Here is a 13,034-nt window from a genome sequence, read left to right on the forward strand (position 1 = left end):
CCAATAAATTTGTTCACAAACAAGGAAATCAAAGACAGTTTCAAAATCAGATACCTACCACAGTGTGACTGATAGCATACAATTTCTACATCCAAAATCTCTTTGATCAACTTAACAACTTCAATAAGTATGAATTCTCTCCTTAGAAGTTTTGATACAACTCTAACAATTTGGAGAATTCTTTTGAATAAGATTACTTTCAGAAACGTCTCTGACTCTTAGGTATTGTTAACTTCCTGAGTGTTAAGGATTCTATATTTTCAGTGCAATAGAGATATATTAGGAGGGCACTCAAAGTTTTGCCTATGATATCCTGCAAATTTGGGATTATCTACAACTTCTAAAACCAGATAGATATTGAGCAAATAATAAGGTCTGGATTTGCTGTCATCTATATAAACTAATGATTCTATCTGAAATTATACTTTCAGTATTTCTAAAGTACTTGTGATAGATGGTATTTATATTATAATGAGGAGATTTTTTTCATATTTGAGAACAAACAGCAATTTTTAAAGCTCTAATTACATAATATTTTATGAGATGAATATAATGTAATTATAGGATTTTGCATTTTATTTTATTTTATTTAGTTTAGTTTAGTTTCTATATTCTTTGTTTATATTCCAAATGATTTCCCCTTTCCAGGTTCTGCCCTCCCCATAGGTCCCATAAGCCCTCTTTCCTCTGCCCATTCCCCAATCAACCCCATCCTACTTCTCTGTCTTGGTAATCCCCTACAATGCTGCATCAAGCCTTTCTAAGACCAGGGCCATCTCCTTCCTTCTTCTTGGGAATGATTGTGTCTTGACTATTCAGATGTTCTGGGCTAATATCCTCTTATCAGTGACTGCATTCCATGTGTGTTCTTTTGTGATTGGATTACCTCTCTTAGGATGATATTTTCCAATTCCAACCATTTGACTAAGAATTTCATGAATTCATTGTTTTTAATTGCTGAGTAGTAGATTTTGCATTTTAAAAGTAATGAAAAAATTTTAAGAATTTAACATGTTTCACAAAATCAAAAATTGAAGTGACTTAGTAATTAGTTAATAGATTATAATATTAATTCATCTGAACCAAAGTAGGTGTTTTGCTGGGATACATTTTATCTGGCCCAAAATACGAAGTGCAACTGACTCTAAATATTCTATCTACTTTAAGGTTTTTTTCATATCCTATAGCTACACATTCTGCCTTTAAGACAAGTGTATACATTTACTTGAATTGGAAGTACATCCATTGATTTAATGTCTCAGTAAATTAGAACAAAAACTATGGAAAACAAATGATCCCAATGATGAGCTGCCTCAAGGATCCCTTGATTTCTTTGCTCCTTAAACTGTAGATAAAAGGATTTAGCATTTGAGGGACCACACTATACATCATAGATGTTATTACATTACTAATGGAGGAGTTAGAAACTGAAGCATTCATGTACACACCTAAACCAGTTCCATAGAATAAAGAAACCACTGAAAGATGAGACCCGCAGGTAGAAAATGCTTTATGTCTTCTACCAACTGATGGGTTCTTCAGAATAGAAGATACAATTCGAGTATAAGAGAAAATAATCCCAGAAAGTGGGAAAACAGAAAACACAATGGTTGCAGTATAAATAAAAAGAATATTGATAAATGTATCAGAGCAGGCAAGGTTGGTGATTTGACCAAGTTCACAGAAGAAGTTCGGGACTTTCTGTCCTGTGCAGAAGGACAGTTGCAACACCAGAGAAGTATGGAGTAGTGCATTTATAGTGCTGATAAGCAGGGAAAGTAATACTAAGAAAATGCATAAGAAGGGGTTCATAATGATTGTATATCTTAGAGGTTGACAAATGGCCACATAGCGGTCATAAGCCATTACAGTAAGGAGACAGCTTTCTAAACCACAGAATGTCAACAGTAAGTATACCTGAGACAGGCAGCCTATGTAAGTGATGCTCTGGTCATGTATTTGGACGTTCAACAGCAACTTTGGGACTATCGTTGTACTTGTACAGATATCAGTGAAAGATAGATTGCAAAGAAAGAAATACATGGGTGTGTGGAGGTGGGAGTCCTTGCTTACAGTCAGTATAATAAGTAGGTTTCCAATGATGGTGATAAGATACATGGACAGGAACAAGTTAAAGAAGAGGGGTTCCAGTCCAGGGACATATGTTAGTCCCATGAGAAAGAATTTTGAAATATCTGTTTGGTTTGCAGGTTCCATTGGCATGCTTGAATATTGATAAAAATGATATTACATTTTTGTGATGAATAGCAATAGCACATTAGTATAGCACATATATAAACAGAATTGTAATATTTTGACTTACTTTTAATAATGTCAAGGATCATGAAAAATAATGCTACTTTAAGTAAATACTCCCAATGAAGCTTGGAAAGAAGTTCCTAGGTAAAACACACTTACTCCTCTAGCACTGGATTCAGGTTTATTTCTCTATACTGTTGCCAGAAATCTCACAATTTCATGTGACCAGCTCCAGAACTTATGGTTTCTTCTGTCTTCCAAAAATATTAACTCACATGTGGCATTTGCACACTGACACAGGCACATGCTATGAAATGAAGATTTAACAAAGACTCATTGAGACTTGAAAAATGTGCATATCAAATTAAAACTTTCCTAGTTATAAGATGAGCTACAAATTACATCAGATTTTTCTTTATCACCTGCTTCCAGTTCTGGTCAATTGTGTTCTAATATCTATTCCATCTATAAATGTAAAGATATTTGCAAATATTCTGAAAAGCGATGATACTTCACTGAGTAATAAAGCATCACTTTTCACCTATGAAAACATCCACACCTTCAAGGAAAATGGCAGACTATAATGAATGTATTAAACTAAAAATCAATAGCAATGGCCAGATATTTTGGCTTAAATCAGAATCATTTAGTTATCCTCCTGGATTGCATTTGAAATAGTTCATGCTTTTGAAACACTTCTGACATGATGGCTTATAACCAATGTACATAACAAACAGAGGAAAAGGTTTGACCTCTGCTCTTTTCTGTTTGACTTCACTCTATGAACATTTTACACATATATCTCCAGGAAATATATAAGTATCATTCGTAAGTTGTCACAGACATAGCACAATATTTTTGCATTTTAGTATTTAATTTCAAATGTACTCTTAATCTTTCCTTCACTGTATGCACTCTAAATTCTCATTAATGCAATTTAAAGAAAAGCAGAACATAATTTAAGGCGAGTTTGTGTTACATTTGCTGAATTATGCCCATGATTTTCCACCTATTAAGTTTTTTCACTGAAAAACTAAAGGAATCTGCTTTAGAAAACAATTTTACAGGAAGTGTGGAGAACATTTTAATGACTCTCATTATCTTACAAATAATGATGTTTTAATAAAATACAGAAGATGTAATTATATATAGTAATATTATAGTTGAAAAATATAAAAATAATATAAATAAGCAAACACTGAGCTCATGTTAAACTATTTGTAATTTCTTGATAGAGACAGATAACACAGACTTACAAAACTAGATGTAAGTAAGATGGAAAGTACCTATGAAGAATAATGACTTTATTCTTGTATTAAATAGGAAAATATCTATTGTGTTAATGAGATACATCATAAATATATTTCAGACTATTATATTAATTTTACACATATTCAGAAACTTCAACCAAATCAGAAACCTGGCTATTCTCTTACTGGGAACCAGTTTGAAATGATGCACAGTTCACAATCATGTCAACTTATTTTTTTTTTTTTTTAGAAAACTGTGTAGTAAAAGAGATCTATGAAAGGTATTACTAGGTCAAAATAAATGACAGTCCATTTTAAACTAATTTTTAAAGAAGGTTGCAATGCTTTATCTTTGTTAGTTACCAGGATGTATCCTTCTCTATAAAAACATCATAAAGTCCTAATTTTTCCCAGCCTTAGAAGACAGGCCTAAATCCTATTTTTAATCACTAAATGAAACTCATTGTCTGGTGTTTAAATGTTGGAATTAAAGCAAGAGGTGCATTTTCCATGGCTATCAAGTTTCTTAGTATTAGTAATACAATTAAGATGCTGCTTTTTTTCATACTGTTTTGGATTTTTCTGCTTAAAATATTTGATATTGACTAGGAATATTCAAGATGCTACTTTGTAAATATCTGGCTTCTTCCACAGTTATAAAGTCATGTCTAATTAACAGAACTACCTCCCTGTCACCTGATGAATATTAGAATGCACAAAGATAATTAAAGATAGACTGTCAGTCAACAATTAAACATACTCCAAATTGCTATTTAACCACTAATACCTCAGAAGATAATTAAATTTTTAGATGTTCCTCAAAAAATAAATTATACCAATGTGTGGCCAATTATGGTATCCTGGTTCAATATGACTGCCCCACTCCTATTAAACAAAATTGGTGAGATATATAAACACATGTGTACTTACAGACAAATATTTTTGTTGAATAAGAATCATATTAAATCACAAGGAAGGGTAGGTATCACCAAGCCATAAGAAAGAAGAAATATGAGAATATTTTATTTTTCTGCTAACTCCAGAAACACAAAAATATTTTATTGTTTTTAAGTCATAAATTTTAGCCATTTTTCAAGAGAAACTTAGCAAACTAACATTTTCACCAAATATCTGGCCATGACTACCACAGAAGATTAAGGAAATGTGTGAATGATTTGAGATATACATTATAGTCAAGGGATGGCCATTATCTGGTCATATTGTTCTTCTAAATTGTATTTTACAAGCATAATGAGACATATGTGCATTGCAGTATAAATATATATGTTAAACACACCAACCAACAAATAGCAAGTGAAGTAAAAGCTCTTCTCATAAATGGTGTTACCTGCCCTTACTTCCTCTAAGACTAGAAATATAAGCCCCTTCCTTTATTTTCAATGTATTCTGTGAGGTACCATGGTATTATTTTATCTGCTAACTTATTGAGGATGATTTTCAGAATCTCACCTGGATGTTGCACAAGACTGGCAACATTAGGACTCATTGGGCTCCTGGAAAACCATGATCATCTTTGCTTGAATGAAAATCTTTGGTTGGATGATGTTTCATCTTAACATACAAAGAACATTAAGGAGTGAGTCACAGGCTGAGTCTGAGAGTGAAGTATAGGTTTTCATAGGTACTGAATATCCAATACTTCCCACTAGACCGTCTATTTTACTGTAATTCTAATCCCAAGAGAGAAAGGGCAACTACTGAGTATATAGAACTGTGGAATTCAATGTTCATGACTTGATGACCCATGAGGTTTAGAATGCTATTCATTGTTTCTGATCACTTTCATAAAGAATATTTTAAAAACTTTTTAGTGTTAGTTTACAAGAAGTTTCGTTTTTAGTTTTACAACTTATACATAAAATTCCAATCTATGTTTTGATTGATACATCCATTTATTAAGGGGATGATTTGACAATTATTTAATTATATACAATTTATTTTGACTAATGACATCCCACACTTTCTTATCCCACTTATTTCTATCCCAAATTCAAGATTTTTGGTTTCCTTATGTTTCATATTAAATTTAATCATATGCAACTTTGTGTCAATCAGATATGATTTATCCACTGGGAACTGATAAGGTAAGCAATGAGCATGCAACTTAAAAGATCAATTCCCTCTATCCTTATACCTTCCCATAGGAAAAAGGCAAACAGTAAGGGATAAAGCTTCCTAGGTACTTCCTCCATCAACATCAAGCTGTGGAAAAGTCCAGTTTTCTGAAGACAGACTGCAATCAACTATAATTACTGAAGGTCTATTACTGTAGTTTTATATATGAGCTAGAGGATGATATTTTGTCACTCTTTATGTTCACTATATTCTGTCCCCTATATTCTTTCTGTTTCATCTTTCTCAATGTTTCCAAAGCTTTAAAAAGTAATATCAAAATGTCTTCTTTAAAACTAAAAATTGTTCACTTACTTGAGCATATTTTGTGTAGACACAAGTTTCAGAATTCCCTGAAGTTCAAGAGGAATGGAACCTTTTCTGACTATAGCTGAAAATTGAGTCTGTGATGAACACACCACACACACACACACACACACACACACACACACACACACATACTTGTACTGAAATTTTACTTAGTAGAATTAATTTTTCCAAGGCATATGACTTCCCATGATATAAGCTTTTGAACAGTCTTACAATAACAGGCATAAATTCCTTCCAGTGCTCTGGCTCTATAATCTAATCTGCAAGTAATCTGTTATTCCTACAACATTTAATATTTTTGTCATCATATATATATAGTGTATGTATGTATATAATTTACTTTAAATCTCAATCATACCCCCAATCATCCCATCCCTTACTCTGAGGAGAAGTGCAGTCTCCTCTTTAGTGCAACCTGACCTTGGGACATCCTGCTGAAGTAGGTCTAAGTGGAACCACTCTTAGTAAAATTCATTTATAGGAAGGGGCCTTATTGTAGAAAACCAAGTCAGAAATAGCCTTCACTCTGATTTTTAGGGAGGCCACATGAAGTCCAGGATTGATACCTGCCATAAAACTTGGAGGATCTTAGGTCCAGGCCCTATAAACTCTTTTACCAGTGATTAAGTCTCTGTGAGAACCCCATGGGTCCAGATTAGTTGACACTGTATATATTCTTTTGATTTCCTTGACCCCTCCAACTCACTTAAATCTACCTCCAACTCTTTGACACTATCTCCCAAGCACCACCTACTGTTTGCTTTTGTGACTCAACATCTGTTTCCATCAACTGTTGGAACATCTTAAGAGACAGTCATTCTAGGGACTCCTGTCTACTAGCATAACATAGTATCACTCATATGTCAGGAATTGGCAATCTTACATGGGTTCAAGTTACATTCAACTTATAATCAAGTTGGGCAAGTCATTGCTTGGCTATTCCCTCAATCACTGTTTCCTGTATATCAATGAACCTGGATATATGAGGTAGCTACATATGTCTGGATTTACCCTGCAGGTTGTAATCACAGTTATGTTCCCTCCCCATCACAGGTCTCCAATTATTCTCAGAGATATCCTCTACTGATTTCTATCAGTTTCACTCCTCTCATGTCAACTACTTCTATACCTGATCATGATACCCATGCCTCTCATCTCCCTCTTTCCCACTCTGTTCCCTCTCTGTGTCTACATCTGATTACCATACTTTTCCCTTTTGAGTGAGTCTCACACAAGTTCCCATGAGCAATTTTTATTACAAAGTTGCTTTGGGGATTGCATGGTTATATTACTTTATGTCTAGTATCCAATCATAAGTGTGTACATATAATATGTATCTTTATGAGTCTGTATTGCATTATCTTGCATGGTATTATGAAGTTTCCCCCATTTCCCTACAAATTTCATGATGTTTTATTTTTCATATCTGAATAGTATTCATTTGTGTAGATGTACTACATTTTTTATCCATTCTTCAGTTGAAGGATATCTAGGTTTTTCCAGTTTCTACCTACTATCATAAAAGTTCTATGAACATAGTTGTGTCTGGTTATATAGTGGGGCATTTATTGGGTATACCCAGGAGAGCTACAGCTATAGAAGAGTCTTAAAGTAGAAATGTTTCCAATTGTCTGAGAAAGCACGAAATTGTTTTCCAAAGCTATTGTAGAAATTTGCACTTCCACCAGCAATGGAGGAGTGTTCCCTTGCCAACATGTGCTGTCACTTGATTTTTTTATCTTAGCTATTCTGTCCCATAGAAGATGGAATCTCACAGTCAATTTGATTTGCATTTCTCCAATGACTAAGGACATTGAATATTTAAGTGCTTCTCAGCTATTTCAGATTCCTCTGTTGAGAATACTATGTTGCTTTGTAACTCATTTTAATGGGTTATTTGTTTTATTGATGCCTTTTATGAGTTATCTCTATATTTTGTATATATATTATACAAATATATATGTGTATATATATTTCATATATATTAGTCCTCTATCACATATAGGTTGGTGAAGATATTTTCTTATTATCTAAGCTTCCATTTGTCCTAATGATGGTGGCTGCAATCTTCCATAAACTTCTCAATTTCATGAGATCACATTTAATAATTGTTCATCTTAGTTCCTGATCTATTTGGTGTTCTGTTCAGGAATTTGTTTCCTGTGCCAATAGGTTCAAGGACATTTGCCATACTTTCTTCTATTGTCTTTAGTGTGCTGCTTTTATGCTGAGGTCTTTGAACAACATGGACTACAGTTTTGTTTGTGCAAGGTGGTATATATGATTCTAGTTGCATTCTATTACATGCAGGCATCCACTTAGAGAAGCACAAGTTATTGAAGATGCTTTATTTTTTCCATCAAATCCTTTTGGCTTATTTGTGAAAAAACAAGTGTTTGTAGGTATATGTGTTTATTTCTGGCTCTTCCATTGATCAACATGTCTGATTTTGTGCCATTACGAAGAGGCTTTTTACTACTATTTCTCTGTAGTCTATCTTTTTTGTTTTTTTTTTTTTGTTTTGTTTTGTTTTGTTTTGTTTTTTTAAATGACTTGTGTGTGTTTTTGTACAGGTGTATGGGGCAATGCGCAGAGTGAGTCCATCAAGTCACACTCAGTTAGTGATGAGCACCTTTTTTTTTTTTAAAGATTTATTTATTTATTCTATGTAAGTACACTGTACAGTCTATCTTGAAGTCATAGATGGTAATACCTCAAGAAGTTCTTTTATTATGTAGGATTATTTTACCTATCCTGCACTGTTGTTCTTATTGTTAATGTTGTTCTATGTAAAGCTGAGAATCATTTTTTCAAGGTCCATAAAGAATTGTGTTGGAATTTCAATGGGAATTGCATTGGATCTATAAATTGCTTTGGTAAAATGGCTGATTTTACTATGTTAATTATACTAACTTATGAGCACTGGAGATCTTTCTACACTACAGGACCACAGGTACAAAGCAAGAGATAAGATATTAATTCGGTTTATCTACACAAAACTTCAAGGACAGCTTACTTATGGTCTTTAATTTTCCATGAACCTTAAAAGTATAAATGACTTCTATCTTTGTTACTTTTCTTTTTTTTTTAATTTTATTAGATACTTTCCTTATTTACATTTCAAATCTTAACCACTTTCTTGGTTTCCTCTCTGAAAACACCCTATCCCATCTACCCTTCCCATGCTCAACTATCTACCCACTCTTACTTCCCTGTTCTGGTATTCCCCTATACTAGGGCATCCAGACTTTTCAGGGCCAAGGGCCAATCCTCCCTTTGATGTTCAACAAGGCCATCCTCAGCTACATATGCAGCTGGAGCCATGAGTCTCTCCACATGCAAGCTTTAGTTGGCAGTTTAGTCCCTGGGAGCTTAGGGGGTTCTAGTTAGTTTATATTGTTGTTTCTTCAATGGGGATGAAATCTCCTTCAGATCCTTTTGTCCTTTCTCTAGTTACTACATTGTGGAGCCTGTGCCAAGTTGAATGGTTTGTTGAGAGCACCAACCTCCATATTTGTTAGGTACTGGCAGAGCCTTTCACAAGACAGCTATATCAGCTCCGGTCAGCAAGAGCTTTTTGACATCCACCATAGTGTGTGGGTTTGGTGAGAGTATATGAGATGGATACACTGGTGGGGCAGTCTGTGGATGGCATTTTCTTCAGTCTCTGCTTCCCACTTTATCTCTATCTTTCCTCCCATGGGTATTTTGTTCCCCCTTCTAAGAAGAATCAAAGTATTCATATTTTGGTCTTCCTTCTTGAGCTTCCTTTGGTCTTTGAATTGTATCTTGGATATTCCAAGCTTCTGGGCTAATATCCACTTATGAATTAGTGCATACTATGTATGTTCTTTTGTAATTTAGTTACCTCACTCAGCATGATATTTGCTTGTTCCATCCATTTGCCTAAGACATTCATGAATTCATTGTTTTGAATAGCTAAGTAGTATTCCATTGCATAAATGTACCACATTTTCTGTATCCATTCCTATGATGAGGGACATCTGGGTTCTTTTCAGCTTCTGGCTGTTATAAATAAGACTGCTATGAACATAGTGGATCATGTGTCTTTATTACATGCTTGAGAATCTTCTGGGTATATGCCAAAGAGGGCTATACTTGGGCCCTCCATTAATGCTATCTTCGGTTTACTGAGGAACCACCAAACTTATTGGCAGCATTCTGGTACCCAGCTTACAATTCCACCCACAGTATAGGAGTGTTCTTCTATCTCCACATGCTCACCACCATCTGCTGTCACCTGAATTTTTGATCTTACCCATTCTCACTGCTATGAGGTGGAATCTCAGGGTTGTTTTGATTTGCATTTCCTTGATGACTAAGGATGTTGAACATTTCATTAGGTGCTTCTCAGCCATTTGGTATTCCTCAGTTGAGAATTCTTTGTTTAGATCTGTACCCCTTTTAATAGGGTTATTTGTTTCTCTAGAGTCTAAATTCTTGAGTTCTTTGTATATATTGGATATTTGCCCTCTGTCATATGTACAGTTGGCAAAGATATTTTCCTAATTTGTTGGTTGCTGTGAGATCTCCACATATAGATCCCCTGTCACTGTGCTCTTTGCAAGCCCAGCATCTGTGACATCTGCCCTGGTACTTCTACATGCCATCTTCTGTGCCACATCTCTATCTACAATCCTATGAGTTATGTAGCCATCACGAACCACCAGCTCTGCCTGCATCTCTGGAAGTTTAAGACCCAGGATGAGCAGAGTCCTTAAGTTATCAGTGACTATGAGTTGTGTCTGCATTGCTAGAAGCCTCCTGTCACCTGCAAAAACCAGATACTCATAGCCAACCATCAAACTGAGCCCAGGGACTACAATAGAAGAGCTAGGGGAGGACTGAATGAACTGAAAGGGATTGCTATCCCATGGGAAGAACAATAATATCAACTAACAAGACCCGCCAATTTTTTTCTTAAAAGTGGAGTAATTATACTGTAACACACAGTTAACACTGCTCCTAGGCAATATACCCAAAAATATACTCTAATATTTCACAAGAGCAAATGCTGAATTATGTTTTTACCAAGCTTTTTTAATAATAGCCAGAAAGTAGAAACAGCCCACATATCCCTCAACTGCAGGATGGATAAAGAGATTGAGGCTCATTTATTACAATGGAAAATATTCAGCTATTAAAAACAAAAGCATCATGAATTTTGCAGGCAAATAAATGGACCTAGAAAATATCATCCTGAGTGAGTTCAAACAGACCCCACATGAAATGCATGGCATGCACTCACTTAGAAGTGGATATTAGCCATAAAGTACAGGATAACCACATTAAAATCCACATACCCAAGGAAACCATATAACAAGTATTGCCCAAGACAGGATGGTCTAATCTTTTACAGAAGGGGAAATAAAATAGATATCACAGGTAGATGGAGGGAGGGAACTAGGTTGAAGAATCGAGAGGGAAGGGAATTGGGGATAGTTTAGGTGTAGAGATTGCAGTTGAGATAGAATAGAATTCTGTGGTGGACCTGAGGGCATCATTAGGTAATGCCTTAGACTTAGGATGTGGGGAGTCCCCAGCAAATCTGGGAATGACTCTAGGTGAGACACTATCAGTGGGAGATATGGACCCTGAAATGGTAACCTCCTGTAGGCAGGCATGACCTCAGTTGATGAATAAGGACAGATACCCAACCACAAAACATTTAATGTAAAATATGCCCTGTCTACAGTTTTGCCAGGACAAAAATGGAGCAGAGACTGCGGCAATGGTCAACCAATGACTGGCTCAACTTTAGACCCATACAATGAATATGAGCAATGAATCCCTGATAGTCCATTATGCTTGCAGACAAAAGCCTAGCATAATTTTCTTCTTAGAGGTTCCAATCAACACCTGACTGAAACAGGTGCAGAGACCCAGAGCAAAATATGAGCCGGAGCTCAGGCCGTTTTTTGAAAGAGTTGAGGGGAGGATCAAAGGAAATAGAGGGTTAGGAATTTCATAAGAAGGCCCATAAGTCATCTAACCTGGACCCCTGGGGGTTGCCAGAGACTGAAGCATCAACCAAAGTGTTTTGGTTTAGGCCCTACAACATGTGAAGATGTACAACTTGGTCTTTAGGAGGGTGCTCTAACAACTGGAAAGGGGAGTGTCTCTGACTCTATTGCCTGCCTGTAGATACCCTTCTAGTCACTGCACTGCTGATCTTGCCTCAGTGACTAGTCCTGAAGTTATTTGATGTGCCAAGGTAGGTAAGTAGGGGGCAGGGTCCCCTCTTATCAGAGTAGAAAGGGAAAGGAGATAGAAGAGGGGTTCTATAAGGAGAAATTGTGAGGAGGGGGCTCTAATCAGGACATATAGAGAATACATAAATGTAAAAAAAACCCAAAATGAAATATCTGAGTTTTTACATTATTATATTTTAGTATTTATATTTTAGAGTAATATTTACTAGATACAGTTCATTTTGAACAATTACTTCAAACATATGAATCCCATACAACTAAAATGTAGAAAAACATAAGTTGGAAATTCTCATAGCAAACCAGGTATCATGTACTCAAAGCCTCTAAAATTTCTGAGAAGGAAGTGGAAGCAAGATGTTTGAATATTGAAAGAGGAATCCTGATACTATAAAGTGAGTAATACAACATCTAGTCCAATATAATCTTCTATGATGTGCACTCACGGAGTCAAGTGTTAAAAGTAGTGTTAGTCTAATGAGGTAAATCTCTCAGGGATATGCATGCTGCTAGGAGAAAGTCTCATGATCCCTCATGAAAATTTGTTGTTATGGTATTCCTTCATGACCAGAGCATTGTTCATATAGTTGATTTTCAAGATCACGCATTCAAGATGTCTATAGATTGGTTACATGTTAAATGCTACAGGAACCTGGCATTTATGCTTGTTTCTGGGGCTCAAAATCTGGGACTTAGCTTCTGTAGCAAGTGCTTTAACTATTGAAACATCGCTTTAGACTTTAAGGATGACATTCCAGCAACTTAAGTTTGGCAGTTGTGTCTGATCCAAAATTTCACAATTTTTCTACCTCTCACCCTCTCTATCAGACTT

General features: G+C 35.4%; 1 protein-coding gene across 1 annotated transcript; it reads right to left on the reverse strand.

Annotated features, from left to right (window-relative positions):
- Window positions 1–1,278: 1,278 nt before the first annotated feature.
- On the reverse strand, window positions 1,279–2,217 carry LOC127690148 (olfactory receptor 7G2-like). The gene has a single exon (XM_052189695.1). It carries the CDS (start codon window positions 2,215–2,217, stop codon window positions 1,279–1,281), a length of 939 nt encoding a protein of 312 aa, XP_052045655.1.
- Window positions 2,218–13,034: the final 10,817 nt, after the last annotated feature.

The sequence above is a fragment of the Apodemus sylvaticus genome, chromosome 7 (assembly GCF_947179515.1).
Source record: "Apodemus sylvaticus chromosome 7, mApoSyl1.1, whole genome shotgun sequence".
NCBI lineage: Eukaryota > Metazoa > Chordata > Mammalia > Rodentia > Muridae > Apodemus > Apodemus sylvaticus.

What these genes read in the sequence shown, in the direction of transcription:
- LOC127690148 (XM_052189695.1), bottom strand. Translation starts at nt 2,217, where the DNA reads ATGGAACCTGCAAACCAAACAGATATTTCAAAATTCTTTCTCATGGGA.